The 27,236-nt window shown below is 43.2% G+C and overlaps 1 protein-coding gene across 1 annotated transcript; it reads right to left on the reverse strand.

Moving 5' to 3' along the window:
• Positions 1-58: 58 nt before the first annotated feature.
• FNDC7 (fibronectin type III domain containing 7) lies at positions 59-27,236 on the reverse strand. The gene is made up of 12 exons (XM_032881265.1): positions 27,064-27,236; positions 26,534-26,552; positions 20,625-20,879; positions 19,627-19,887; positions 17,134-17,391; positions 14,890-15,144; positions 12,662-12,919; positions 11,252-11,506; positions 9,828-10,082; positions 7,683-7,943; positions 4,365-4,394; positions 59-90 (listed from the first exon to the last, which is right to left on the reverse strand). Exons 1-12 carry the CDS (start codon positions 27,136-27,138, stop codon positions 59-61), a joined length of 2,214 nt encoding a protein of 737 aa, XP_032737156.1. The 5' UTR covers positions 27,139-27,236.

Here is a 27,236-nt window from a genome sequence, read left to right on the forward strand (position 1 = left end):
ATTTCAATTTAAGTTACTCACTAGGTTAAGCTTCTGTTTTTATCCGTGGCTCACTGTATCATTCTGCATTTCTTTTCCCTCTGTAAATCACTGAAAGGGCAAGGAAGGGAAGAAGCCACAGATACATTAAATACACAGACATTTTCTTAAACTAAAAAGCTCCCAAATATCTCTGAGAGTTAGCTTAGTGTTTTGATTTGAATTGCTATTTTTGTAGCACTTCGTGGCAAGAAAACAGGAAATTAAGACAATCTGAACTGTTCAAATGGCTAGAAGAAACTGAGGAGTAGGTTCCGACTCACCAGGTTGCTTTGGGAAATTACCCCACCCACAGGCTCTCAGAGCTCAGACTGCCCACTCAGGACAAAGAACTTTCTTCTCTACCACAGGCCAAGTTGCTATTTCTCAGACAGCTCCCATGTTTTACTGAACCAGGGGGCTGTGACAGTACAATATAATAAATCCATTTAACTGCTGAGGGAGTTTTGGGCAGGAAAATTCCCCTGAAAGTACAGGTGAGGCTGGATGTTGAGGACAAAGAATGTCTCTATGGAGTGATGTCAGGCTACCTCCTGTTAGAGCATGCTTGCCTCAGATAGATGGTTTTCCCCTTCTCTTCCAACCTGAATCAAATTTCCAGCATCACAGTAGCATCTTTGATTTAGGGCTGTGGTTCTCAAACTTTAACGTGCCTCAGCATCACTCAGAGGGCTTGTTAAAACAAAGGTTGCTGGGCCCTAGGCCTGGAATTTCTGACTCACCACTCATCAGGTCTATGGTGGAGCCCCACAAACTGCATTTCTAAGAGGTTCCCAGATGTCATTCATGCTGTTGGCCCTGGGACCAGGCTTTGAGAACCACTGAGTTAGGGTATTATGAGGACTGAAGTTACAATGCAAGTATCTTAGTTAGAAGTAGCAAACTATGGGGGTTCCTGGGTGGCTCAGTGGGTTAAAGCCTCTGCCTCCAGCTCAGGTCATGATCCCAGGGACCTGGGATAGAGCCCCACATCGGGCTCTCTGCTCGGCAGGGAGCCTGCTTCTCCTCTCTCTCTGCCTGTCTCTCTGCCTACTTGTGATCATTCTCTCTGTCAAATAAATAAATAAAATCTTTCAAAAAAAAAAAAAGAAGTAGCAAACTAAAAGGTTAATAACTGGCACATAGTAGAGCATGAGATGAGCTTAAATGGATCTGAATTAATAATAACTACCATTTATTAAGTGCTTTCTATGGGCCTGTCATTGTGCCCCACAGCTTACCTCTCATTTAATCCTCATAATATTTGATGAGTTAATTATTCCAATTTTCAGGAAACCTAGGCTGGGGGAGGGTTGAAGCACCTTGTGTAAGCATAAGTGATAGCAGAGAGATTTGAACCCAGATCTCTCTTAATCCATTCATGCTGTTGAAAAGCTTTAGGATAGTCCAGGAGCCAAGGAAAATCAAAAGTCTTAGACCAGGGGTGCCTGGGTGGCTCAGTCATTAAGCATCTGCCTTCGGCTCAGGTCATGATCCCAGGGTCCTGGGATCGAGCCCCACATGGGGATCCCTGCTCAGTGGAGAGTTTGCTTCTCCCTCTGCCTCTCCCCCTGCTTGTGTTCCCTCCATGGCTCTCTCTCTCTCTCTGTCAAATAAATAAATAAAATCTTTCAAAAAAAAAAAGTCTTAGACCAATGAGATTCCCAAGACTTTCCTTGCTGTATCTGGGGGCCCCATGTCACCCAGAGACCTAACTGGATCAATCCCATGTATATGGAGGAGAAATGCTAAAGCTGGAGACAACAGTTTTGAATTCTTCCCTAGATATAATGAATTCCATATGATGTGGAAACTCTCAAATGATCTGGCTTACTCTTATTTCTGAGAGTCTCGCAGGATGTACTTAAAGAGAGGGTCGGGTGCCTGGGTGGCTCAGTGGGTTAAGCCGCTGCCTTCGGCTCAGGTCATGATCTCAGGGTCTTGGGATCGAGTCCCGCATCGGGCTCTCTGCTGAGCAGGAAGCCTGTTTCCTTTCTCTCCCTCTGCCTGCCTCTCTGCCTACTTGTGATCTCTCTCTGTCAAATAAATAAATAAAATCTTTAAAAATAAATAAATAAAAATAAAGAGAGGGTCAACCTTGATAAAGAACGGAGAAGTGAGGGTTAGGGGCAGCCCAGAGGGACAGAGGAAGGGAAGAGTAGTGACCTAGAGTGGTACTGTTCAAACCTCAAAGTATCAATATCACTGGGAACCTGAAAGAGATACAGAGACCCAGACCCTATCCCACCTCTACAGGCCTGGGCATCTACATTTTAAAAAGTAATCTCTACACCCAGCATGGGGCTCAAAATTAGGACCCCAAGATTGAGAGTCACATGCTCTAACAACTGAGCCAGCCAGGCACCCCTCTACATTCATTATTAGCTCTGCAGGAGATTCTGATATACATCAAAGTTTGAGAATTAATACCTAAGCAGTGTTTCTAAAATTTGAAAATGCATATGAATCACCCGAGGATTTAATAAATCAGAGTGGGGCCTAGGATTGTTCATTTATAAAGCATTCTTTCAGAAGATTTTTTTTTAAAACTAATCTCTACACCCAAGGTGGGGCTTGAACTCACAACCCCTGAGGTCAAGAGTCACATGCTCTACTGACTGAGCCAGCCAGATGCTCCCTGAGACTATACATTTTGAGCAAGCTTCCTGGTGATGCTGATGAGTAGCAAAGTCTATGAGTGATGGTTTTCAAGCATTTTTTTTTTTAAGACTTTCAACTCTGTCTTTAACAAAATCTTAGGGATGGCCTCCATAACACACCACTCGCCTCCTGCCAGGGACCCCCAAGTCACTTCTCTTACCCCTCTGGGGCTCAGGGGAAACCTGGTTGAATACTGTTCTAATACTGGACATAGTTTCCAAAAAAAACCTGGTTGAATACTGTTCTAATACTGGACATAGTTTCCAAGCCTGTGTACATTTTTTCACTGAAGACCAGGGCTGTGGTCATGAGTCCTCTGGGAGTTTTTTAAAGTAATGTTTTATAATTTAGAAGTTTCCTTAGTTTGTTTTTAATCAGTTAGGCTGGCTTCCCAATAGTTGCTGGAAACAAAAACCTTTTAAAAATGAATGGGGCTTCTGCTTATTTCAGACCTGTGGTGGACAAGAAATGGAAAGCATGTGTCCTGCTGTCCTCTGAGAAGCAACGGATCAGGAGAGGAAACAGAACAGGCAGTGGAAAGAAACTCCACACCCAGTTCCTGCCAGTGAAAGGAAATGTTGGATGGGGAGCTGGTCCAAACTGGGAGGCTCTTCTGGGGACTTTGCTGATAGGAAGACTTCATTTCCACTCCTACCCTCTGAGGTCAGCTATGTCTGACTGGGCAAGTGGCTGTGTGTGTGTGTCTACCCCGTCTGTAGTTTGGGGTTGATAGTATTTCCTGGGAGTTTTCCCAAAGCCCCGAACCAAGCAGGTGCCTAGAAGGCATGGCAACGATTCCTTGTGAAGCGGCCCGTGCTACTCACTGGGTCAGCACTCACAGCTCTGTGGTCATCCCTGCAGCCTTTCCAAGAGTAGCCTCCATGTGCAGCTAGTAGTCTCCTAGCCAAGATCAGTCCTGAGCACAGCCAAGGAGGTGGTGAGGGTTATCCTTTGTCCAACTTCCCTTTAGCACCCCACGTTTCCTCCACTGGGCATATCCACCCTTGCAAACTGGAAACAGATGTATTGGCCTTTTCTGGGCAGTTAGCAGATTCCCTCTAACACCTGGCTGCTACAGGCATGGTCAGACATGCAGTGTTGATGTCACTGGCATCACCTGGACCTTATTAAAATACAAAGTCTCAGATCCTCCCACACACACCAAATCAGAACCTGGTTTTAACAAGGCCCCAGGGGATTTGTATGCAACATAAAGTTTGAGAAGGTCTGCTTGAAAGCTGTAGTTCTTGGGCTTGGCTCTGCTTTAGAATCACCTAAGGAGCTTTGAAAAATACCAATGCCCAGACTTATCCCAGACCAATTAAATCAGCTTTTGTGGGGATAAAGCCCAGGCATCAGTTACTTTTAAGGTCTCGAGGTGACTCACTGTCCAGCAGGGCTGGGAACCAGTCTCAGAAGTGAAGGATGAAGCTGCTACCTCTACTGAACCCTATTTCCATTTTCCTGTGGGACCCTAGGAGGATGAAAAGATTTCTGAATGCAAAGGAATTTGTCTCAACTGGTGGAATCTGAGGGGAGGCATTCTAACAAGGCAGAAAATGTTGTGGGAGGGGAAGCCAAGGACCTCTCACATCACAGAAAGAGTCTGCTTTGATCCCTACTTCATTATGACACCCAAAAGAGCAACAAAAAAAATTGTTTTATCCATGAGAAAAATGACTTACCCATTCCAAGTGTACTTCCGGAGCAGGTTACTGTAATGAATAACAACAAAAGCATTTAAAATATATTAACTGATATATTCAAATAGTGAAGACATTAAAAAAAAAAAGATAGTGAAGATATAACTTAGAGAATAATGGGCTAGGGGCACCTGGGTGGCTCAGTGGGTTAAAGCCTCTGCCTTCGGCTCAGGTCATGATCTCAGGGTCTTGGGATCGGGCCCCACATCCGGCTCTCTGCTCAGCAGGGAGCCTGCTTCCCCCTCTCTTTCTGCCAGCCTCTCTGCCTACTTGTGATCTCTGTCTGTCAAATAAATAAATAAAAGAAAAGAAAAGAAAGAAAGAATAATGGGCTAGTCAACCAAAGAATGAATAAGAACCAGCTTGAGTGATAAGAGGAGATAGCTACTAGCAGTAGGACCCTGGGCAAGTCACTTCACTTTTCTGTGTTTTAGTTTATCTGTAAAGTGGTAAGAATTAGAACGCCAACCTCATAAGGTTGTTACGGGGACCAATTGAGTTAGTATATGCAAAGCCCTTAGGATAGTGCTGGGCACTTACGCTCAATAAATATTAGTCATTAGTATCATTTATAGTATTGTCCTAATTATCAAAGGAAGGCACTGATCAATATCACTGATATTGAAAAAAAGAAACCCAAAAAACAAAACCAAAAAGTTTCCCTTAGACTCCTGGTTTTTACCACAGAGATGGAGCAAAAGTGGATTCCCTAACTGGAGTCTAGACGCCCAATCCTTACTAAAGTAGGGTGACTGTAGCCTTGAGCTGGCATCCCACCAGAGGGTATCAGAGCTCTAGCCAACGAGGACTTCTGGTGGCTAACATACTGGCTGTAGGATCATATGCAAACACAGAAATTCACTAACTCAGTAATTTTTAAAATTTAAAATATATTGGGTGATAGTTATGTGCTACGTGTCGAGAGTCCAGAGATGACCATTTGTTAGGGAATATGACACATTTTCAACTCACAGTCATATGGTGTGGTAAAGATTCGGGTGATATAGGGGTCATAAAAGAGGGACCAAGAAAACTAAATCAGCCTCTAGAAATTGGAGAAGACTTCACAGTGGCTGGTGGAGTTCCCTTGGTGGAGGTGAAATTCCAGAAGAGAAGAGTACTGTATCAGCTCAGAAGCATGATTATGGCATGGAGTAAGTGTGTGGTGAGGGCAGGTGTGTGTGAATGATCATGACCTGAGCCAAAGGCAGATGGTTAACCAGCTGAGCAACCCAGGCACTCCTATTTTTAATTTTTTAATGTAGCTCCTAGAGAATTTAAATCTTTTCATATATGGCTTGCATTAAATACTATTGCACAATGCAGGTGTAGGAAGACCAACTATGGACAAACTAGGAAGAGCCTTGAAAGTCATGCTCAAAGTACTGACTTTTATCTTATTGGGCAATGGAACACTTTGAGGACTTTGAAGCATTAAAGAAACACAGTTGGATCAGTGTCCTGGAATGACAACTCTGGTAATTGTATAGAAGCTGGCATCAGCTCAGGAAAACAAGACTGGTGCAGTATTGTAGGGGAAAAGTGGTGAGGGCCTATCATACAGCAGTAGGTGTAAGAGAGAAAAGAGAAGTTGGATTTAAAAACCATCATGACGGGTGCCTGAGTGGCTCAGTGAGTCTAGTGGCTGACTTTGGCTCAGGTCATGACCTTGGGGTCCCGGGATTGAGCCCCACATCAGGCTCCCTGCCCAGCAGGGAGTCTACTTCTCCCTCTGCCCCTCCCCCTGCACATGTGCTCTCTCTTTCTCAAATAAATTTTAAAAATCATTTAAAAAAAATAAAAACTATCATGAGGGGTACTTGGCTGGCTTAGTTGGAAGAGCGTGCAACCTCTGAGTTTGGGGTTGTGAGTTCAAACCCCATTTTGGTACAGAGATTACTTGAAAAGTTAAAAACAACAAAAACAACAAACCAAACTATCATGAATGAGCAGTCCAGGACTTGGAGACCATTGAGATAGGGAGGGTGAGGGAAAAGGAAGCTGACTCCCAGGTTTCAACTCTCATACCCGAAAAAAGGATGCCTGAAGAAAGATTAGAAATTGCAGGAGAAGATCAGGAGTTCCCTTTGGCCCTGAGGAGTTGAAATGCCTGGGGCACCTCCAGCTGGAGGTATATGAATATGAATTTTAGGGTTAGAAGAAGAGAAGGGTTATAGGTAGAGATGTGGGAGTCTGGAAGCTCTGCTTTTTCACTTATAAATCGAAGATAATAAAATCTGTTGAACCTAACTCAGAGTTATTTTGAGCATTCAATGAGATACTGAATGTGAAAACACTTGATAAACTGTAAAACGTGATGCAGATATGATGAAGCACTGTTACTGAGCGGGGAGTCTCTTTTTCCCTGAAGAGCTGATCCTCACCCCAAGAACCTATTCCTGTGCCTTCCCATAGGGCAGTACTCTGCACCAGCTTGTCCTGTGGACAAGATAATGAAAAAACAAGGAATCAGAGCATGACAGACAAGGGCAGCAAGAACACCGATGAGAGGAACTGGCCTGTTTCTGTCCAGGGTCCATTTGAGTCTTCTTGTTACCTATACCTAACTGGGAATTCTAGATTCTGGTTATCAGTAAAGGTTTCTGGGGGTATTTATTCCTCATCCTGTGATCACCTATAAAATTCTAGGGCCTTATCCTCTCTTTTCTTTAAAAATTTTTTTTAGAAATATGTGAAAAATATAGGACTATGCCCTTGGCAAAGTAGCAGAAGGTGCTGGAATACAGGGCAAGAGAATTGCTAGTGTTTCTCTGCTAGGTCTGGTGAGATGGAGCTGCTGACAGTCTTGTTTTGTGATCACAGACTGCTTGCCCACTTGTATTTCCAAACCTAGCTTATGATTTATAAATTTATTTTCTTCCCTATCCTTCAACCTCTCCTCAGTCATAAGTCTGATCTTGTGCAAAGATTCAAGTCTCTTAATTTCCAACATTTCAAGGTGTCTTCCATTATCTCTCAGACTATGTTAAAACTCTATTCCCAAGTCTCAAAGCAGAAGAGCATTTAAAATCTGCTTTACTATTTAAACAGCAAGCATCTGGTCCTTTTTCTGAAAAAGAAAAGCACAGCGAAGAGAGGAGTGTCTCCGAATCATATGATAAGAAAGCATCACAATTCCGAAGAAGCTTGAGGTCTCCGTAGCCAGAATCCACCCACAGGAAGTAAACATTTCACACTTTTTGACCTTCCTACATAGCAAATAAGTGGGATTGCTCTGAGTCTTAATTCACAGATTGAGTTCAGCGTTACTTTTAAACAAAGGGTTGTAACTTGCTCTACCTGAATATATTTTTTTGGGGCAGAAAGTAAGCTTCAGTCCTGTCTCAGCAATTGGGGAGACCATCACGGTATATACATCCCCACAGGGTATCTTGGTGACATCACAAAAACTGAGGCCAGTGCTTGGGACACATGTGAAAATGCCTTTGGAACCGTAGAGGTCAGTGCTGTAATTGGCAGAGCCCCTGGGGGCTTGCCAGTGGATCCGAATGCCATTCAGGCCCAGCCTGTATAATTTCACTCCCAAAGGGCAGCAGGCACCTGAAGGATAAAAACAAACAGACACAAATTACTCCACCATCAGATAAACGTGGACCTTATTACTCTGGGGAAACAATGTAAGTAACCTAAATAATACATGATTAGAGCATTCTTTGAAGGGGTACTCAGGTTCTTTCCATGATTGGAAATCCATGTGTTCTGGTGACATGGGCCATGAATTTTTAATAGAGAACAATGGTGAGTCCAAACTCCTCTCTGGGCAGATACATATTGTATCTTAAACTGTGTGAGTCAAATGTACAGGATCTTTGTCAAGAGCTTTCATAATGCCCTGGTTCTATATGATTTTAATGGGATTGAATTTAAGTTAACTGCATTCCGCTTTAATTAAAAAGACCTGTTTTGCTGGCTGAGCAGCACGATGCCTGGGGGGCGGTCACTTACACAGCAGTGACCAGGCTTTGCCCGTCCACACTGCATCCGGGATAGTTTACAAGGTTCTTCTTTTTTTCTTTTCTAAATGTCTTGAGCAGGCCACACATTCTGTGTCAGGCAGGGTTACTCAGTAATTAAGATAAAAATGTTGTATAATGATTAAAAAATTCAGTTACAGATAATCAGGTTTGTTGGATTTAGTCTTTCTTTCTTTTTTTTTTTTTTTAAAGAAGTTTTTTACACGTGAATGTAAGCAGTGGGCCATATTCCCAGAACTGGATATCAGGGTTAGAATTTAGGCAGCAAAATCTAATGGACAATAATGGATCCAAAGAAAGTATGAAACAGTTTACAGGTATATAGTATGTTATAAATGCTTCCACATTATAGTTATTTCTGTTTCCCTTACCGCTGAGGAAACAGAATCTGGGAAGATAAGGCAACACGGCTTATAAGAAGCCGTGTCTTTAGGCTCCTGGTTGAATCTTACCACTGTCCTTGGGGTGGCAAATTTGTATTTCAGCTCTCTCATCCCAGACCCTGGGGGCAGATACAACTTAATGATCACTGTACTTCTTCTCACTAAAAAGGTATTTTCAGGAGTTTTGTTTCCTTTCCTTTCCTTTTTCGTTTCCTTTCCTCTTTTATTTTCTTTTCCTTTTCCTTTCCTTCCCCTTCCTTCCATTTCCTCCCCTTTCCCTCTCCCTCACCTTTCCCAAAACAGGGCTCCAAGCAGCCACTTCAGTGGACTAGAATCATACAAGAGAATTTTATTTGCCAACCCTGTACCACTTCTACCTTCCCCTGCTATTCCCTAATGATTTGGTCTTTGTAAGAACATTTTTTTTTTTAAGATTTTATTTATTTATTTGACAGACAGAGATCACAAGTAGACAGAGAGGCAGGCAGAGAGAGAGAGGGAAGCAGGCTCCCTGATGAGCAGAGAGCCCGATGCGGGACTCGATCCCAGGACCCCGAGATCATGACCTGAGCCGAAGGCAGCGGCTTAACCCACTGAGCCACCCAGGCGCCCTGATTTGGTCTTTGAAGACCAAAGAACAAGGTCCAAAACTGTCAGTAGACAGTGTTCTTTCAGCCTGTTGAAATAAGAAGCCAGAGAGGGGGTTGGCATGGTTTAGAAGAGAGAGTTAATAGCGTAATATAATGGGAAGAAAGAATTCAAGCCAGAGTGTGTGTCCTCGATGCTTTCTGAAAACTCTGCCAGACTGAGTTTCTCTGTGCTGTCTGTCCTCCCTTCGGGAAAAGGATACCTGCACGGCGTTACCAAGGGCATCAATTCACCAGCCACCAACAGGAGCCTCTGAAGCACTGAGGCTCTAAGTCAAGAGGAAAACTGTAAACATTTTAGAAAGTAATCTGAACTGATAATGCTAGCTAGATGGAGGGGCAGCATCTTTTTAGATGAGAAGGAGGGGTGTGTGCCTGGATTCATAATCACCACAGAGCTGGAGTTTAGAAGTCACTCACTGGAGGAATAACTTTGGTAGGTGCAGTCCGCCGTCAGCCCCGTGGCACTAATCGCTTGTAACGCCACCGTGTAATTGACGCCACAGGAGATGCATCCCAGGAGGCACTGGGTTTGATGGGTGAGACACTTCGACTGTCCGGTGTGTGACTCTAGGAGTGTCACATAGGTTTGGGCCCCCGTCCCAATAGCCCAGCTCACATTGATGACTGACTGTGTGACCTGAGTTACTGTCAGACCAGCTGGACAGCACGGCACTTAGGTGGGGAAAAAGAGAAAGAATTGGGTATTTATTGTGGGAAATGACCAAGAATGGTATTTTGTCTGTATTTCATTCGATATCCTAAATTTCTCAAATTGTTAATCAAAATCTTCCATTGTTAATCAAAATCTTCTTTTGTTAAGCAAAATCTCATTTCTCTGATATGTTATTTAACATCAAGTGTACATAGGGGGTGTTTTCCTCAAGAACATGGAGCACTAACTAGCTGTAGGTAACGTGAGCTCCAATTTTTTCCAGAACAAGGAAGAAATCCTTTGTTGTTGCACAACCTTAGCAATGTCGGTTGCAAATTTCAAAGCAATGGCTTCATTCATCTCTTCTCTCAATATAACATTTCATAGCCTCTACAATTAAATGTATTTTGCCTTTTTTATGCATTTCATAGTGCGTAATTGATATAAAAACTTGTAATATTTTTAGCCACCGAAGAAGAGCACAGCGAATTCTCAATTCTTAGGGGCCCATGATTCAGGATCTAAGATATCTAGAATCTTCCTGAGTATTGGACATCATCTCTGTTCTGCTGCCTTTTACATTTCAACTTTTACAGTCTAGAGTGCTATCCATTGTAAAAGAGAGAAAATAATGTCCAAAGGCTTTAAGTAATTTGCTGAATTTGCCTCACACCCCGTGCTATGAAGCATTCTCTTATCAAGTCCTGACTATGTATCAGGCCCCATGCTAAGTGCTTGCAGCATTAACACTCACACCCCGCTGCCCCTCCAAAGGAATTCAAGATCTCCCTCTTACCAATTAGAAAACTGAAACTCAGAAAAGTATTATATACAGGAAAACTTGAAAGGGCTGAGCCAAAGAAATAAAAAATAAACCAGCTCATTTGGCCACTTGCTAGTTGTTTTGGGAGATGATGTCACAGAGGAATAGAAATTCAAATCCATGTTTTGCAAAGCCTGTCTATTCCTCCTTGGATGTTAGCGTGGGACTATATTAGAGTCTTCCAATGCTATTTTTACAGAAACCGCATCCCAGGATTGCAAGGTTTATTTTCTAAGACTCGGGCTAGTTATGAGTTTAATGTGTTTCTCATCTGATCTACCCCACATGTGATAGAATGTTCACAACTCAGAACCATATCTAAGGATCACACCAAAGTCAGCGTTCAGGCTGGTGATTGCTGCCTACCTGTTTCAAGGGGCACACTGTAGCTGGGCAGGCTCCGCCCGGCCTGGGTTTCGGCCACCGCAGTGATGGAGAACACCGAGCCACAGGGCAAGCCCGCCATGGCGCAGGACTGTCCTGTGCTGCTGCACCAGAACAACCCTGTCTCCCCCTGGGCGGTCACTGTGTACGTGGCATCGTTGTTAGTGGATCGCCAGTGCACGTTAATTGTGGAGAATGCATCCTTTGAAACATTTTTTATCTCAGGACTGCAAGGAGCTAAGAGAGTTTAGATTATTCACTGAAACAGTGTGAGTCAAAAATAGCAGGTGTGCCATTTGGTCTAAAACTGATCTTTCCCCCAAGTGAGATCATCAGTACTTTCAACCAGACCAAGCACGTAGGCCAGATTCATAGAGGCTTTGTAGGGAAGCATAGTCTTAGGTTCCTATAGTGTTGGGTTCACTGGAAAATATTTCTTAAAAATATTTTCTTTATTTATTTTTGAGAGAGAGAGCGTGTGCGAGCACACGAGTTGGGGGGCGGGGCAGAGGAAGAAGCAGGGAGCCCAGTGGACTTGGTCCTGGTCCCAGGAACCTAGGATGATGACCTAGGTGGAAGATACATGTTCAACCGACTGAGCCACCCAGGTGCCCAAGAGGCATTTTGAACTCTGTAAGCAAAAACTATTAAGACAAACATTTGGGGTCTTGGGGGCACCTGGGTGGCTCAGTCGGTTAAGCATCCAGCTCTTTTTAAAAAAGTATTTATTTATTTATTTATTTGAGAGAGAGAGCACAAGCAGGTTGGGGGGCGAAGGAGAAAGGGAGAGGGAGAGGGAGAAGCAGACCCCTGGATGAGTGGGGTTCCTGATCCCAGGACCCTGAGATCACAACCTGGGCTGAAGGAAGATCCTTAACTTACTGAGCCACCCAGGTGCCCGGCATCCAACTCTTGATTTCGGCTCAGGTCATGATCTCAGGGTTCTGAGATTCAGCCCCACCTCAAGCTCCGAGCTAGGTGCAGAGCCTACTTAAGACTCTCTCTCCCTTTCCTTCTGCTCCTCCTCACTGCAACTCTCTCTCTCTCTCTATCTCTCTTTCTCAAAAGAGAGAGATAGAGAAAGAAAGACAAATATTTGTGGGCTTAACCTTCATGGTGTGAATACAGGCAAGCCCCCCAAAAGTCAGCGGAACCGAATGGCTGAAGTCATCACTGGGGAAACCTTTCACTCTTCCCATGACCTTCTTTTTTGTGTTCTTTTTCTTCCCACTTCCACTGTTCTACCTTCTCTTCAGCCTCTCTGTAGTCAGACAGGGCCTCTACTGGTCCCCACAGAGTTGTTTTATGGTTCTTACTGAATGCCCATCCCAAGGGGCATAGCTGGGGTGAACTGTTCCAAGGTCAGTGAAGGAAGTCATAGCTGCACAATACCTGTGGTTATAAATCGGGAAGTACAGGACATATTGCTGCCCCGGGCTTCACTGAAGGAGTACACTGTGATGTTGTACTTGGTGTCACACTCTAGAGCTGAGAGGGTGCAAGCAGGAGCAGTGTCATTGCACTCAACCACAGTGAACCCGTCTACAGCCTTGGTTTCGTAAAGTTCAGCACCGCGGACAGGAGACCAGACGATCTCTACTCTGTCACTGGACACCAACACAGGGTTGATGTCAGTAGGACAACAGGGAGCTGAAAGTAGGAGCAGAGAGAGAATGGAGGTCAGTAAAGGAGCAATGATGTCAAAGGGACCTGACCTCCCTGTGCCCAGAGGCTTTGCCACCGCTCTCCTAAACTGCTGCAAGAATCTCCATGGGGCGCCTGGGGGCTCAGTCAGTTACACTTCTGACTTTTGATTTCAGCTCAGGTCATGGCCGAGCCGGCGCTAGTGTCCTGGCTGCGTATGGAGCCTGCTTAAGATTCTCTCTCTCCCTCTCCCTCCTCTGTCCCTCCCCTCCCTGTCTCAAAAAAAAAAAAAAAAGAGTGGAGAGAGAGAGAATCTCTTACAGGTCTGTCCAGCTCTGATCTTGGCCTAACACCCACTATAGAGAGGATAATTCCCCTATGCATGTGATGTCCAAGGTCATTGCAAGCTGCATCCAGTCCACATGAACTATGCCTCCCCATCACCTGCCACACCAGTCTTCTCCCTTTTCTTTCTTTTTTTTTTTTAATGATTTTATTTGATTTTTTTTGTCTCCTCTGTCATACAATCCAAACTAATCTCCATTTATAGATTATAGTTGAAATTAAAGACCTTAAAATTTTAAAAAAAGGTTTTATTTATTTAAGAGAGAGAGAGAGAGACAGCATGAGCAGGGAGGAGAGTAGAGGGAGAAGGAGAAGCAGATTCACTGCTGAGTGGGGAGTGAGATGTTAGACTCTATCCTAGGACCCCGGGTTCATGACCTGAGCCACCCAGGCGCCCTCACACCAGTTTTCTCAATTCCCCACCCCACATATGCTCTCATTTCCCTATGCCTCAAAGACTGCTAACCCTATACTGGAATGCTGTTTCCCTCTTCTGCATGAGAAAAATCACAGCTAGTCTAAAGACTGATCCTATCAGTCTTCTGACACTAACCAGATGAAACTGAGGGCTGAAGGAGGGGGGAGCACCATTGTATTAGCAGATCTTAGAAGAGACCCTACATTATGTCATGGACGAATTCTGACAGATGTCTAATTTAGCTTGGACTTTCTCGGGGATGACCTTGCCACACCTACATTCCATCCACCCTTCAATATCCAGGTTAAGCTCACTCCTGCTGGAAGACCCTCTTATGCTCTAGGGACTAGCCCTTTACTACTCCATATTCCAAAAGTACCAATTATTTGATTCCTTCATCTTGGTAAAATTTATTGTAATCCTGCTAATAGTGTTATTTACATAATTATATTATAGTGTTCTTATTTGTCAGCATGGTTAATTGATTTCAAGTCACTCACTCCATTCATTCTTCAAAAATCAAGCCTCTCTTTAGGCTAATCACACTATGGTAAGCATTAAGGATCAAGAGGTAAATAAAGGAAGGAGATCCAAGCCTAGTAGAGGAGAATAGCAGTAATAAGGATGCTAATAAAAATACTTCGCATTGTGCTTCAGCATATACAAAGACCTTTTCATATTCATGCTCTCACTGTGTGTCCCATTTTGCAGTGGAGGATACTAAGAAGCTAACAAGGTATATGTCATTATCTTCATTTTGCAAGTGAGTTAGTGGTCAAGTTAGACCTTAAACACAGGAGCCGTGCTGTAGAGCCTTCCACACCATGCCTTTGCAATTGCGTCTCTGGTTTTGGGTCTTGGGGAAAGAATGAACTCCTGAGATGGGAGGACTGCCTCCCCTTCAGCACCCTGCACAGGGTGCTGAACACTGAGTAGATCTTGGTGGAGGTTTTAATTTTTCAAAGCAATTGGGAATGACTATTTTCTTTGCCCTCTTTTCACTTCTAAGTCTTTCATTCTAGTCAAGCTTGAGTCCGGAAGCCAAAATTTCCTGATCTAGAAAGAATGTGAGAGGAGAGATTCTCTTTCTATTCTTGGCCCTCGAATGACTCCCGGGTGGTCTATGTAGGTCAATTAGTGCAAAAGGTGATCTATGCAGCTGCTGACTTTAGTGACCTCAGCACTCCCTTTACAAGCATCAAGGGCAACTTACCTGTGGTGTAATTGAACACATCGCCCAGAGGACTCTGCCCTGCCTTGTTATAGGCAAAAACACTGATAAAGTAAGTGAAGCCACATTCAGATAAGAAATTGCACTGGGTGAGGGAGGTGTTGCAGTGAACTTCCAAGCCATCATCGCTCTTCACAAAGACCACGTAGTAATCTCCCAGATCTACATTGGACCAAGCCACAGACAGGTGGCCTGGAGGATCTTCTCGGATGGTCACTCTTCCGGGGGCACAAGCAACTAGGAAATGGTACATAATGAACAGCTATTAGAGTCCTGCAGGAGATTTTCTTTGCATCTTTGCAACTGTCTGGAATACAAGGAATAAATCAAATAACATGAGCACAGCAACGAGACGTTCTCACATGTTATAAAACCTATCTCACACAGTACATGCTAGACCATGTCAGAAGCAGACACGGATCCCCTTGGTTAATACTTTCCCCGTTGGCGTGTGAAGGCAATGCCAGGATCAGCACAGCGTGAAGGAAGGAATTCAAATGAAGCTTATTCTTTCGAGTTCTATGCTTTTAAAATCTTGGCCATCTCTAGTGGCAATCTTCCTAAAATATACTTCATAATTCGGGAACCCAGGAAACACATAGCACTTTCTAAATATAGTTCTATTGATCAGTGTGGGCCATTCCCACGATCCCGACTGACTGTTTTGTACCCAAGGTGCGGTGGTGTCTCCCCACCGTCAATGTGCAGGATTCCTTCCACGGTGCTTTACCCCAGCCGTGCATTAGAATTAACTTAGGAGATTTACAAACTAGTCATACCCAGACTCCATTCCCAGCAGCTCCAATTTCACTGGTCTTGGGTGGATTTTTTTTTAAAAACTCCCCAGATTCTCTTAATGTGCATCCAAGATTGGGAAACACTACATGGTTCTTTGCCTCATGAAATGACTGACTTGATCTGCTGTGCTTTTGAAAGTGTATTCTTAGGGGTGCCTGGGATGGCTCAGTTGTTAAGTTGTTAAGCCAGTTGTCTTCCCAGGGTCCTGGAATTGAGCCCCGCATCAGGGTCTCTGCTCAGCGGGAAGCCTGCTTCTTTCTCTAGCACTCCCCGCTACTCGTGTTCTCTCTTTCTCGCTGTGTCTCTGTCAAATAAATAAAAACCTTTAAAAAAATAAAAAAATAAAAGAAAGCATATTCTTATCACTTCCTTCACGCTCAGCTCTCCTGACCTCATAACCATTTCTAATGTGCCATCCAGAGTAAATTAGAGCTGTCAAAAGAAAAGTCAAGTCACCAGGTATGCTACCCGTGACTATAATTTAACAGAACCATCAGAAACTGGATCTGAGGACTTGGCTGTACTTTTTCCCTGCGAAATTCATTGCATCAGCTTGGGGATGGCTCTTTTCCTCTCTGTTCAGAAGCCTTTTACACTCAGAGCGATACAGCTCTGACTGTTGGGTAAAGTGAACATTACTGTGATTATCTACATTTTCTTTGGCTTAGAGGACTAACATCCCATAATCCTGGGCTTGAACCCTAGCTCTAGCACTTATTACTGGTATGCCTTTGGAAAAATTACTTCATTTTTCAGACCTAAAATTGTTCTGCCTGGAAAAGGAGCTAATAGAGCCCACCTCATCAAGATGTCATGAAAATTAAATAATATAATTTATTGGTAGTGCCTGGTACATAATAGGTCTTCACTAAATGCTAGTTCCCATCACCAAAACATACAGATGTTTCTAAATTGAGGAGTAAACCTCCACATAGGTAAATCTTTATTCGCTGGTAAGATGAAAATGGGAAACACATACTAAGAATTATAGACCACCCATCTTTATCTTAAAAAAATAGCTCCCCCCCCACAAAATAGGTCTCACAAGGTCTAGGTCTGTGAAGCATAAGGTAAGGAAGAGGCTGTTATCCGTACCACACAGTTAGAGCTATGGATCACTCCAACTGGATCTTAGAATTTGTACAACGTTACGAAGGATAAAGGAAATTAATTAGTGATAGACTAGAATAGGAGTCAGGACTCCTACCAATTTTCAAAGAAGTGCTGTTTCCAGTGCCTGCTATCTGGTGTCCCTATCACATTATTAAAACTCATTAGAATGTCCAATTCAATGCTTTCATTTAGACCAGGCTTTCATGTTCACTGCTTCCAGAGTGTTCTGGAACATCATCAGGTGATTCTTTGTTTCCCTTCTGGCAGTCACCCTGGGTTGCCAGCCCCACAGTGATCTTACTGTTGTTTACGTACCAGTTTTTAGGACCTCCGCAGAAGTTGATTTGCTAGAACCAGCATCATTACTCGCTAAGACTGAAATGAGGTACTCAGTGCCGCACTGGAGTGAGGAGATGGTACAGGCGCTGAGACTTGTATGACAGCTCAGCTCCGAAGAGTCACTCAAAGCCATCACAGTGTAGTTGAAAGCTCCTTCCGTCGGGACCCATGAAACAGAGGCTCTCAGAGCCCCACTGTCAAAAGAGACTTGAATGTTGGCAGGAGCCCGAGGACCTAGATGTTTGAGAAACAATTACGATTGTGCAGTAGCCTCAAGAACCCAAATAAGATTTGGCCTAACAGCATTGCAGAGCTCGGAGGATGAGGCACCATGACAGTAGGAGAATTGCTAATGTTTAGAGCATGACATTGGGATTTAGGGTAATACATCTGCATTGACTGTGCAAACTCATGACTAGCTATGTGACCTTAGCCATGGTATTTAGTCTGTTATTTAATTTTTTTATCATCTGTAAAATGGATCTAATAAGATCAGACCCTAGCACAAATAGGTGGTAAAGAAGCATATTTTGAATGAATGAATCAGTGAATGCATGGCACAATAAGTGACTGGATAATTAAATGAAATTATAAATGTGAAGGCCAAAAGGGCCATGTAGGCATATTATTATTAAGTGGTAGGTCAAATATTCTATTATTGGTTGATGTGGGTGAACGGATTGGGCTTGAACAACATCCCTTCTTTACTTGTCATTATTTATTTATTTTTTAAAGGTTTATTTATTTCTTCCAGAGAGAGAGAGAAAGAGCACAAGTGCAGGGAGGGGCAAAGGGAGATCCCCGCTGAGAATGGAGCCTGATGCAAGTTCCATCCCATGACCCTGAGATCACGACCTGAGCAGAAATCAAGAGTCGGCCGGTTAATTGATTATAGATTAGTCTCTACATCCAACTTGCAGTTTGAATTTATAATCTCAAGATCAAGAGTCATATGCTCTACCGACTGAGCCAACCCCTCCCTTCTTTACTTTTGACACCTGCTAAGACTTTTTCTGTAAGAGCTTTTAGATTATAACTGTTTTTAGAAGACAAGACTTTCGTTCCATTCTAAATCAAAGGGAAGGAAGGAACGTATCAAGTGTGATGGTCACACATTAAGGCAGTCATTTTAGTGTCTCCCAAAACACTTCCCTCTACATTCTCAGAAATATGCCTTCTCTTTTTTCAGGGTTAGCCTCTTGAAAAAACTTGAGGAGTATTGTCTTTGGCTGGGAGGAGAGAAATTGGTCTCAGTTGTCAAGAATCTGTGCTATAATGAGGGCCACCTGGCAGGCATCAGAGACCTCCTTGCATAGCATATGCAGCACCTTCTGGACCCAGGGAAGGACCCATTTGAGGAAACAGACTCAACTCTTGCTCTGCAAGGCAGGCACCTGCCATGTTCTGCCTATAGGCCATCTTCACAGGACCCTTGCCCTGTTTCATAGTCAGCTTAGCTGAAGTCACAGATCTGCTCTGGGATAATTCTGGGCCTGAACATAGTAAGGGTTGCCTACAGTGCTTTAGGACAACAAGCCCTTCCCTTATGGGGCATGAGAGAGCCAGGAAAAATGAGTAGAGTACTGGGGAGCTGTCAGGGGCTGACTTGAGTCCCCTCAAAACTCATATGTTGAAGTCCTAACCCCTAGGGCCTCCAACTGTCATCGTAATTGAAAACAGGGTCATAGTAGATGCAATCAGTTAAGATGAGGTCAGGAGGGTGGGCCCCGTCCAATATAAGTGGTGTTCTTATAAAGACGGTTACTTTCGTGCTCATTTCAGCAGCACACATACCAGAACGGGCATGTTGTGGATTAGCATGATCCCTGCACAAGGATGACACACGAAATCATGAAGGGCTTCCTAAAAAAATAAAATAATAAAAAGAGGACGTCTGGGCACAGGCGTACACTTCCAGGGAGACTGCCATTGACTGTGAAGGGTGAGATTTTGGGGAATATATCTGAAACTCTGATTCCCAGCACAGCATTAAGTACCGTAACAACAGGAACTTTGTTTAGGTTGCTGCTGGGTCCCTAGAACAATGCCCACTCAAAGTTACAACACACTCACTAAGTGTGTACTGAATAAATGAATTCCTGTTTGTTCCAATTCTTTTTGTGTATGCTGTTGGTCTGAACCTAGAAAGGGTATGGGAGACTGGTAAACCTATCCACGGTCATCTCTTGCTGTGGGAGACCGACTGTGCACGCTTGAAAGTAAGCTAGCTCTCAGGGAGGGAGAAGCCACACTGTGTATTCGGAGCGGCATGTCTTCATACACGCAGTCAGCATTTAAACTACCAGGGAGGAACAGGCAAGGCACTATAAATAAACTCATAATAAACTTAAATATCTGCTGCCAGCTGCTCTGAATTTATCATTTAACACCACTCCTGATGGCTGCAATGCAGAGCCCCTCTCATTCACCGAAAGGCGGATTGCTGGGGGCTGAGCTGAAAGTCCTTACTTGTTCTCTGATTGCAGGTGGAGTCATCTCCAGGGGTGCCATTGGCATTCCATGCATAGGCCTTTATGGTGTAGAGAGTCCCAGCTTCTAAACTGGTGAATGTCAAGGAGGTGTTTGTGGTATTCTCTTTCCATATTCTCCCCAAACCATTCGCTCGCATGATGGACACAGAGAATGCAATTGCCATATATACAGCTTCCCACTGCACAAGGATGGAGTCTGGACTTGGAGAGCTTACTTCTAGAATGGGTGCAGCCAGCACTACAAAGACAAAAACACATGCATTTGCAGTGGAGGATAATTCAAATTTAGGAATAAGTAATTTGAAGTTGGTCTTCCATATTATGAAATAATTATTTGCTTTGAAGGATTTACAGCACAGTTCCATTCAATAATGGTTATCTATATGTGTATTAATCATAAATGACTTGGCAGAGGAATGGGGAACAGAAAAACTCTAGTATTAGGCATTAGTTTCAAATGGAGTTTTGTAAGAAATTATAGAAAACATCCTTGTAATTACAGTATAACTCAATGGGGAAAATGATGGTTTATAATATTATAATGTGCACACAACCTTTTAGAAATATGCCTAGGTACAACTTTATCAACTCAATTTAAGTCATGCTGACGACAAACTCTTAAGTGTTTTTATTTTAAGTAAGTCAAAATGTAGCAAAATCCCTTTTATGTGTTCTTTATTTAGCATGGTCTTTACAGATAACCAAGATTAAAAACAGAAATCCCTTTTTGAGAGATTTAAAAGCAGGGATGTTCTTAAAGATGCCCAGAAATGGGTTTTCTTTTCCAAAGCATCTGGAATTTAAATACCACCTCCCCCACAGATATCTGAATTGCCAAAAACACCATCTGGTGGCTTTCACCTGTGGGCCCCAAAGCGTAGGCACTCACATGACACAAAATTATATCATGTACTTGAAGCTTCCATATAAGTGATTAGGTCACAATAGCTCAACAGGGAAGAAGCATCCAGCTACCTGTCCTTGCCTGCTTCGGAGGTGATGGTTGGCTTCTCCCAGTGGCACTGATGGATCTGATGGTGATTTGGTACAAGGTTGCAGCCTTCAGGCCTCTCACAGTGCCTGGGGAATTGGCTACCATGGTTTCAATGACAGTGTCTCCATCTTCAGCTGTGAGGAGGTAACTGGTGGCCCCCGGCACTGTGGTCCATTCCACAGTGATACTGTTGCTGATTTTTGAATAGGCCTGATCGATAGTGGGTATTTCAGGAGCTGAAAAAGATTTTGAAGATTTTATGTATTTATGTATTTATTTATTTTAGAGAAAGGGGGAGAGAGAGCACGCATGAGTGGGTGAGAGTGGGAAGTAGAGGGAGGGAGAGAATCTCAAGCAGACTCCACACTCAGCTGAGTCCTACACAGGGCTCCATCTCACAACCCTGAGATCGTGACCTGAGTGGAAATCAAGAGTCAGACGCCTAACAAACTGAGCCACCCAGGCTCCTGTTGGAAGAGATTTTGAAGTTGTATATTAGCTAGGATACCTATGAAGATGACTTCTTTCATCATTTTACTTCTCAGACTAAGTCATTTTCATGTCATCCTTTAGACATAAACTTTGCCCTCATTTTCCTTTTTTTTTTTTTTTTTTAAGATATTATTTTTAGGGGCGCCTAGGTGGCACAGTCAGTTAAGTGACCGACTCTTGGTTCTGGCTCAGGTCATGATCTCAGGGTCCTGGGATTGAGCCCCACATCAGGCTCTGCACTCAGCCAGGAGTTTGCTTGAGATTCTCTCTCTCTCTCTTTCCCTCTGCCCCTCCCTCTGCTTGCACTCTCTCTATCTCTCCCTCTAAATGAGTAAATAAATAAATCCTTTTTTAAAAAAAGATTGGTTTTTAAATTTTTATTTATTTTTAGATTTTATTTTTAAATAATCTCTACACCCAATGTGGGGTTCGAACTCACAACCCTGAGATCAAGAGGCCCATGGTCTACTGACTGAGTCAGCCAGACACCCCTGCCCTTCAGGATCAAGACAAAACAGAGAAAAAGAAAGGCAGAGCTGGGTGCCTGGGTGGCTCAGTGGGTTGAGCCGCTGCCTTCGGCTCAGGTCATGATCTCGGGGTCCTGGGATCGAGTTCCGCATCGGGCTCTCTGCTCAGCAGGGAGCCTGCTTCCCTCTCTCTCTCTGCCTGCTTCTCTGTCTACTTGTGATCTCTCTCTGTCAAATAAATAAATAAAATCTTAAAAAAAAAAAAAAAAAAAAGAAAGGCAGAGCTGTTCTCCAGAAGAGAGACAGAAATCTCAAACCTGTCATTCAGGAACAGGATTTCAAACAGATTTTTCCCAGTTGCCTCTAGGATATTTTGTACTTTTTGTACGTCTAAAAGAGTTAAATCAGAGTCAGGCTAAAAGAGTGGGGCTCCTGGCTGGCTCAGTTGGTGGAGCACATGACCCTTGATCTTGGGGTTGTGAGTTCGAGCCCCACATTGGGCACAGAGCCTATTGGAAAAAAAAAAAAAAAAGAGTGGGGCATGATTGTGGGAAAGAACTCCGAGAGGAAGGAGAGAGTCACTGAGGGGCTTTATTCTAGAGGCTTCTATTCTGGTTTGGCACTCTGTGAATTCCTGGGCCTGCTCTGCCACCACTGGTCTCCCCTCCCTTCCCCTCACCTATGCTCCACTGCCTTGGCCTGATGGTGAGGGTCCCACCTCTGCTGGGCCTCTGTCTCCATCTCATGTACTTGCACATTTCCCACAGGGTTTTTAAACTAAATAGAAGAGGAAGAATTGAGCTGCTTTAGGATAGCTCGATTATACTTCCATGATATCAAAATAGAACCATTTTTAAATTCTTCCATACAAAATAAAAATAAACTTTATTCTCCCCTTCTACATCAAAACATCTGCTCTGGCTTAAGAATGAGATGCTGTTGTCCCTCCTCATCAGGGCCAGGCCATGGTCTGTCTGAGGATACGAATGCTTATGTTAGGAGTGTATATAAGGCATTCCTACACTTTGGGGAAGGGGTAGGAGATACAGAGTGGTGACAAGATTTACTAAATTGCAAAAGTCCACAGACACAGAACATGCCCCATGTATAGGAGGTCCAAGCAGAAGGAAAGGTCATATAAAAAATAGCTGGTTTTAAGTCTGGAACTGGCACTTAGCCTTTTCTCTTCAATGATGTTGCATCTGCTGGGTAAAATCCCTACATACCAAATTCCAAACTAAACTATAGGGCAAAGAGAAGAAAAAGTAAATACAGACCACATGTGTGATTTACCAGTATCAACTCCCTCCCCCCAGCAGACCCTACCAGCTGAATCCCTATGGGCATGACACAGACAACCTTCTCTTTTTGCACCAATAGCCCAGAGAGTTGGTTTTGGCAGCAACTCAGAAATAACCAGGCTGCAAGATCGAACAAAGTCTCCACTGTGCACTGGCCAGACATTCCTTGAACATCACCCAGGACTCCTTTGCCATCAAAAGAGAACTATGAAAGTTATATATGCTGGGGAAAAGTTGCAGACCTGTGCATCTTAGGCATTTGCCAACAGAAGGTGACTCTGCAGAAAGCATCCATGTCCCCTCTCCCTCACTGCAGGATAGAAAGCCCCAGCAAGGGTGGGGCTGCCTGGGTGGCATAGTCAGTTAAGCATTGGACTCTTGGTTTTAGCTCAGGTCATGATCTCAGGGTCAGGGGATCCAACTGCGTGTCCAGTTCCACGCTGAGTCTGCTTAAAATGATCTCTTCCTTTTCCCCTCCCTGCCGCGTGCGCTCTCTCTCTCTCTCTCCCCAAAGTAAATAAATAAATATTTAAAAATACATTAAAATTTTAAAAAAGGCCCCAGCAAGGGCCCCCACTTCTATCTCTCCCACACATTCATCCCTTTTCTGCTCCCACTTACTTGTCCTGTGTTATCTGCCTTCTTTCCTTTAACTAACTTTGTGAGATCCCTCAACTCCTTTTTCCTTTGTCCTCGTGGTTTATCTTATCTCCTGTGTTAGTTAGTGCTTCATGCTGGAATGGACTAACTTCCTGGAAAAATGACAACCAAAGAAGCCATGGAGAGACAAGGCCTGACTGGATTCACAGAGGGTTTGAGAGGCCTCTGAAAGGATAGCACGACACAGATTGTCTCCTCACGGGCCCACCAAGGGGCCTGAAGATGCCACAAAACTTGCCCGTTTGAAGTGAGCTGGGAGAGGCACCTTTGCTCAAGAGCCGTAATGCAGGAAGCCAGTGTCAGCAGGATGAAACACAAGAGGAAGCAGCCCAGGATTTGGATCCAGGAACTCTGGCTTGGAGCCCTGGCTCTATCATTTACTTCTCTCTCTCTCTTTTTTAATTTGACAGAGAGACACAGCAAACTAGGTAACACAAGCAGGGGCAGAGGGAGAGGGAGAAGCAACCTTCCCATAGAGCAGGGAGTCACATGCAGGGCTTGATCCCAGGACCTGAGCCAAAGCCAAAGGCAGATGCTTAAGGACTGAGCCACCCAGGCACCCCTCTGCCATTTACTTTTGCATGGGAACATGTACAAGTCATTTAACCTCTAGCCTCTGTTTTCTCCCTTGACCATGCAGAATATTAATACTATCTACATCTTAGGATTTACTTTGAAATGCAAAATATATTAAAAAAAAGGGAAATATCTACATCTTAGGATTATTGTAATGATTAAGTAAAATAGTGTGTGCAAGCGCACTTTGAAAGGTGGGGAGGGTTAGTGCATGTGTGTGTGTGTACCAAGACAAGTAAGTTTTGGGTTTGGAAGAGCGGACCACATGGTACAGCCATGGACAAGTGCCAGGGAAGGTGAAATTCTGGGGAGGGTCTCGGGTAAGCACAGGAGAGACAGATTGCCTGTGGTTCTAGGCAGGATCTGAGCAGTAGCAGCAGTGAGAAGTCAAGACCTCTGTACTATGTTTCCATTAAAGAGATGAGAAGCCCGAGCGGGGTGGGTAAGGCTCTGAAAGTTAGCAGCAATTCTTCCCTCTTTCTGACTTCTGTGTTTGGCCCACTTAACTGCTTTGATGAAAGAGATAACTTTATTCTCCAGATTTGCAAGCAATCACTCCGATCAGTGAAGAGTGAAACCCTTTGCTTCTCAGCATCTGTACATTCTACCAACTCAAGGAGGTCTAAATTAGTTTGGTAGCCCTTTCGGCCAAAGATACAGAGCCTATTCCAGAGCCCAAAGAGAACCATAATGCACATACCCAGAAGGAAACCTCCTTTACAAGGTCAATAAAACACATTCCATTTATTGGAAAGCCAGGTTGAATCAATTAACAGCATCATCTCAGCCTCCCCCATTCTTTCTCTCAAATGGTGCGGAGAGTGTGGGACTAAAAAGGGACCTGCTTGGAGAGCTCAGTGTGTCCCTTGTGTCCTGGGACATTCTAAGAGGCAGAGAACTAGATTTTGTCCCCCTAAAGGCCACTTCTTAAAAAAGTTACTTTGTATCTGGCCAACCAGTCCTTTTCATTTCTTCACAGTCCTTCCTGAAGGTTTCTCTAGTATAAGGTAAGTAAATAAAAATAAAGCATGAAATGATTTTGAGAACTCACTACACATGCATAGATGTTATGGGTCAGTCAGACATAACTATGCCAAATTTTAATATTTTTTTTTTAATGTGCCTGATTTTTGGGGGCACCTGACCTTGGGGTTGTGAGTTCAAGGTTCACATTAGGTGTAGAGATTACTTTAAAATTAAAAAAAAAATTTTTAAAGATTTTATTTATTTGACAGAGAGAGAGATCACAAGCAGGCAGAGAAGCAGGCAGAGAGAGAGGGGGAAGCAGAGAGCTTAATGTGGGGCTCAATCCCAGGACCCCGAAATCATGACCTGAGCTGAAGGCAGAGGCTTAACCCACTAAGCCACTCAGATGTCCAAAATAAATGGGTTTTTATTTTTTAAGATTTTATTTATTTATTTATTTGACACAGAGAGAAAGATCACAAGTAGGCAGAGGCAGGCAGAGAGAGAGGGGGAAGCAGGCTCTCCGCTGAGCAAAGACCCCAATGTAGGTCTTGATCCCAGGACCCCAAGATCATGACTGAGCTAAAGGCAGAGGCCTAACCCACTGAGCCACCCAGGTGTGCCTAAAATTTTTTTCTCTTAAAAAAAAAAAAAAACACACACCCAAATTTTAAGCTGCCTTATTTGTATTTCCTTTCCTATGATACAGACAAAATAATAATTGTTCTCATTTTAGTTGAATTGCCATGAAACTTTTTTGGTGATATAATCAATATTACATGGGACCTCCAGATAATCAAAATCTCATTGAATATACATTTCCTTTCAGGGGACTTAGATTTCTAGAATGGAGGAGCTAGGTAAGTTCTCTAGAGATACTTTCTTTGCCTTCAGTCTTTTATTCAGGAAAAATGATACAATCTTTTTAAAAGAAAGCCTTTTTTTCTAGCTCTGAGTTATCATTTTCTGTGTTTTAAGGATGCACTATTAGAAGTGTAAAATCCTTTCTTTTTAAAGTAGAGAGTCTTGAACTTCTCCTCAAAAAATTTCTAATTTTCTCCTCTAATTTTTCAGAAGACAAATAGGAAAAATTATATAAATTAGATTCTATACTATTTATGCTTAAAACTATTTCTTTGACTAGTTTGATAATCATCATAGTATTTTACTGGTGGCTACACGTATTTGAGAAAATCCATGACTATATGACTTTCCATCCATCTCAGTACTCAGTAGGAATATCTTATGAGAACTTGCAGGTTTGATTCATGTATTTGTCTTATGAGCGAGACTCACAGTGTGGGTGCTCCGAAGATGTTTGAATATTTTTGCTGGTGTAGCTTTTCTATTTCAGGGTAGCTCAAGAATTAACAATGGAAATTAACATCAAATATGGGGAGGGAAAGCTTGCGTTTCAAAAAATCTTACCTGTTTTCGCTGAAGCAACCTGAAAAGGAAAGTTTATAAAAATTAGAACCATGAAGAAAAATACCATTTGGGGAAACATAAAACATAAATCAGAGCAGTAATAAATTTATCACAACATTTTAATACAAAATGTGAGCAATATTTGAATCCATACAGAGTATTTATTTGTACAAATAATTTCCCGAACTCAAATCTACCACAAAAGAATCCTAAATAGAATTTAGAAGCTGGAGGCAGATCACATTACTATTTCATTTTTCTCCCTGGATCTGCCTATTGAACTGAGTGAGCAGCTGCTGACAGATTTTACAGAAATCTTTGTTCTTAAAATATAAGGATAATCTTGCTTTCTTTCTTTAGTAAACTGCATTAAATTTCAAACATGAAAACATGTAAAATCTTCCTATGGTCCAAAAGTATTTTGTTTTCTATCTGCCCACTCGCAGTCTCTCAAGAAAAAGAAAAAGGTAATAAATGTCTTTTTTTTTTTTTCCGTAAATAGTTGCAGGTAGGTTGAAATGTGAACTCACCATTTTAAGACAGATAAGACTGAATCCAATCAAAGGCCAACATTTCTTGGGTCCACCAGCCATCCTGTTGGACATAGCGCTCACATGGCACACAACAGAGTGATCAGGGTCCTCTCTGGTCCCCAGGAGAGCAGCACTGTTGGTCTCTGGGCTGCCAGGGCAGCGATCCTGGG

This window comes from Lontra canadensis, unplaced genomic scaffold (assembly GCF_010015895.1).
Source record: "Lontra canadensis isolate GAN:19392208 unplaced genomic scaffold, GSC_riverotter_1.0 scaffold75, whole genome shotgun sequence".
Taxonomy (NCBI): domain Eukaryota; kingdom Metazoa; phylum Chordata; class Mammalia; order Carnivora; family Mustelidae; genus Lontra; species Lontra canadensis.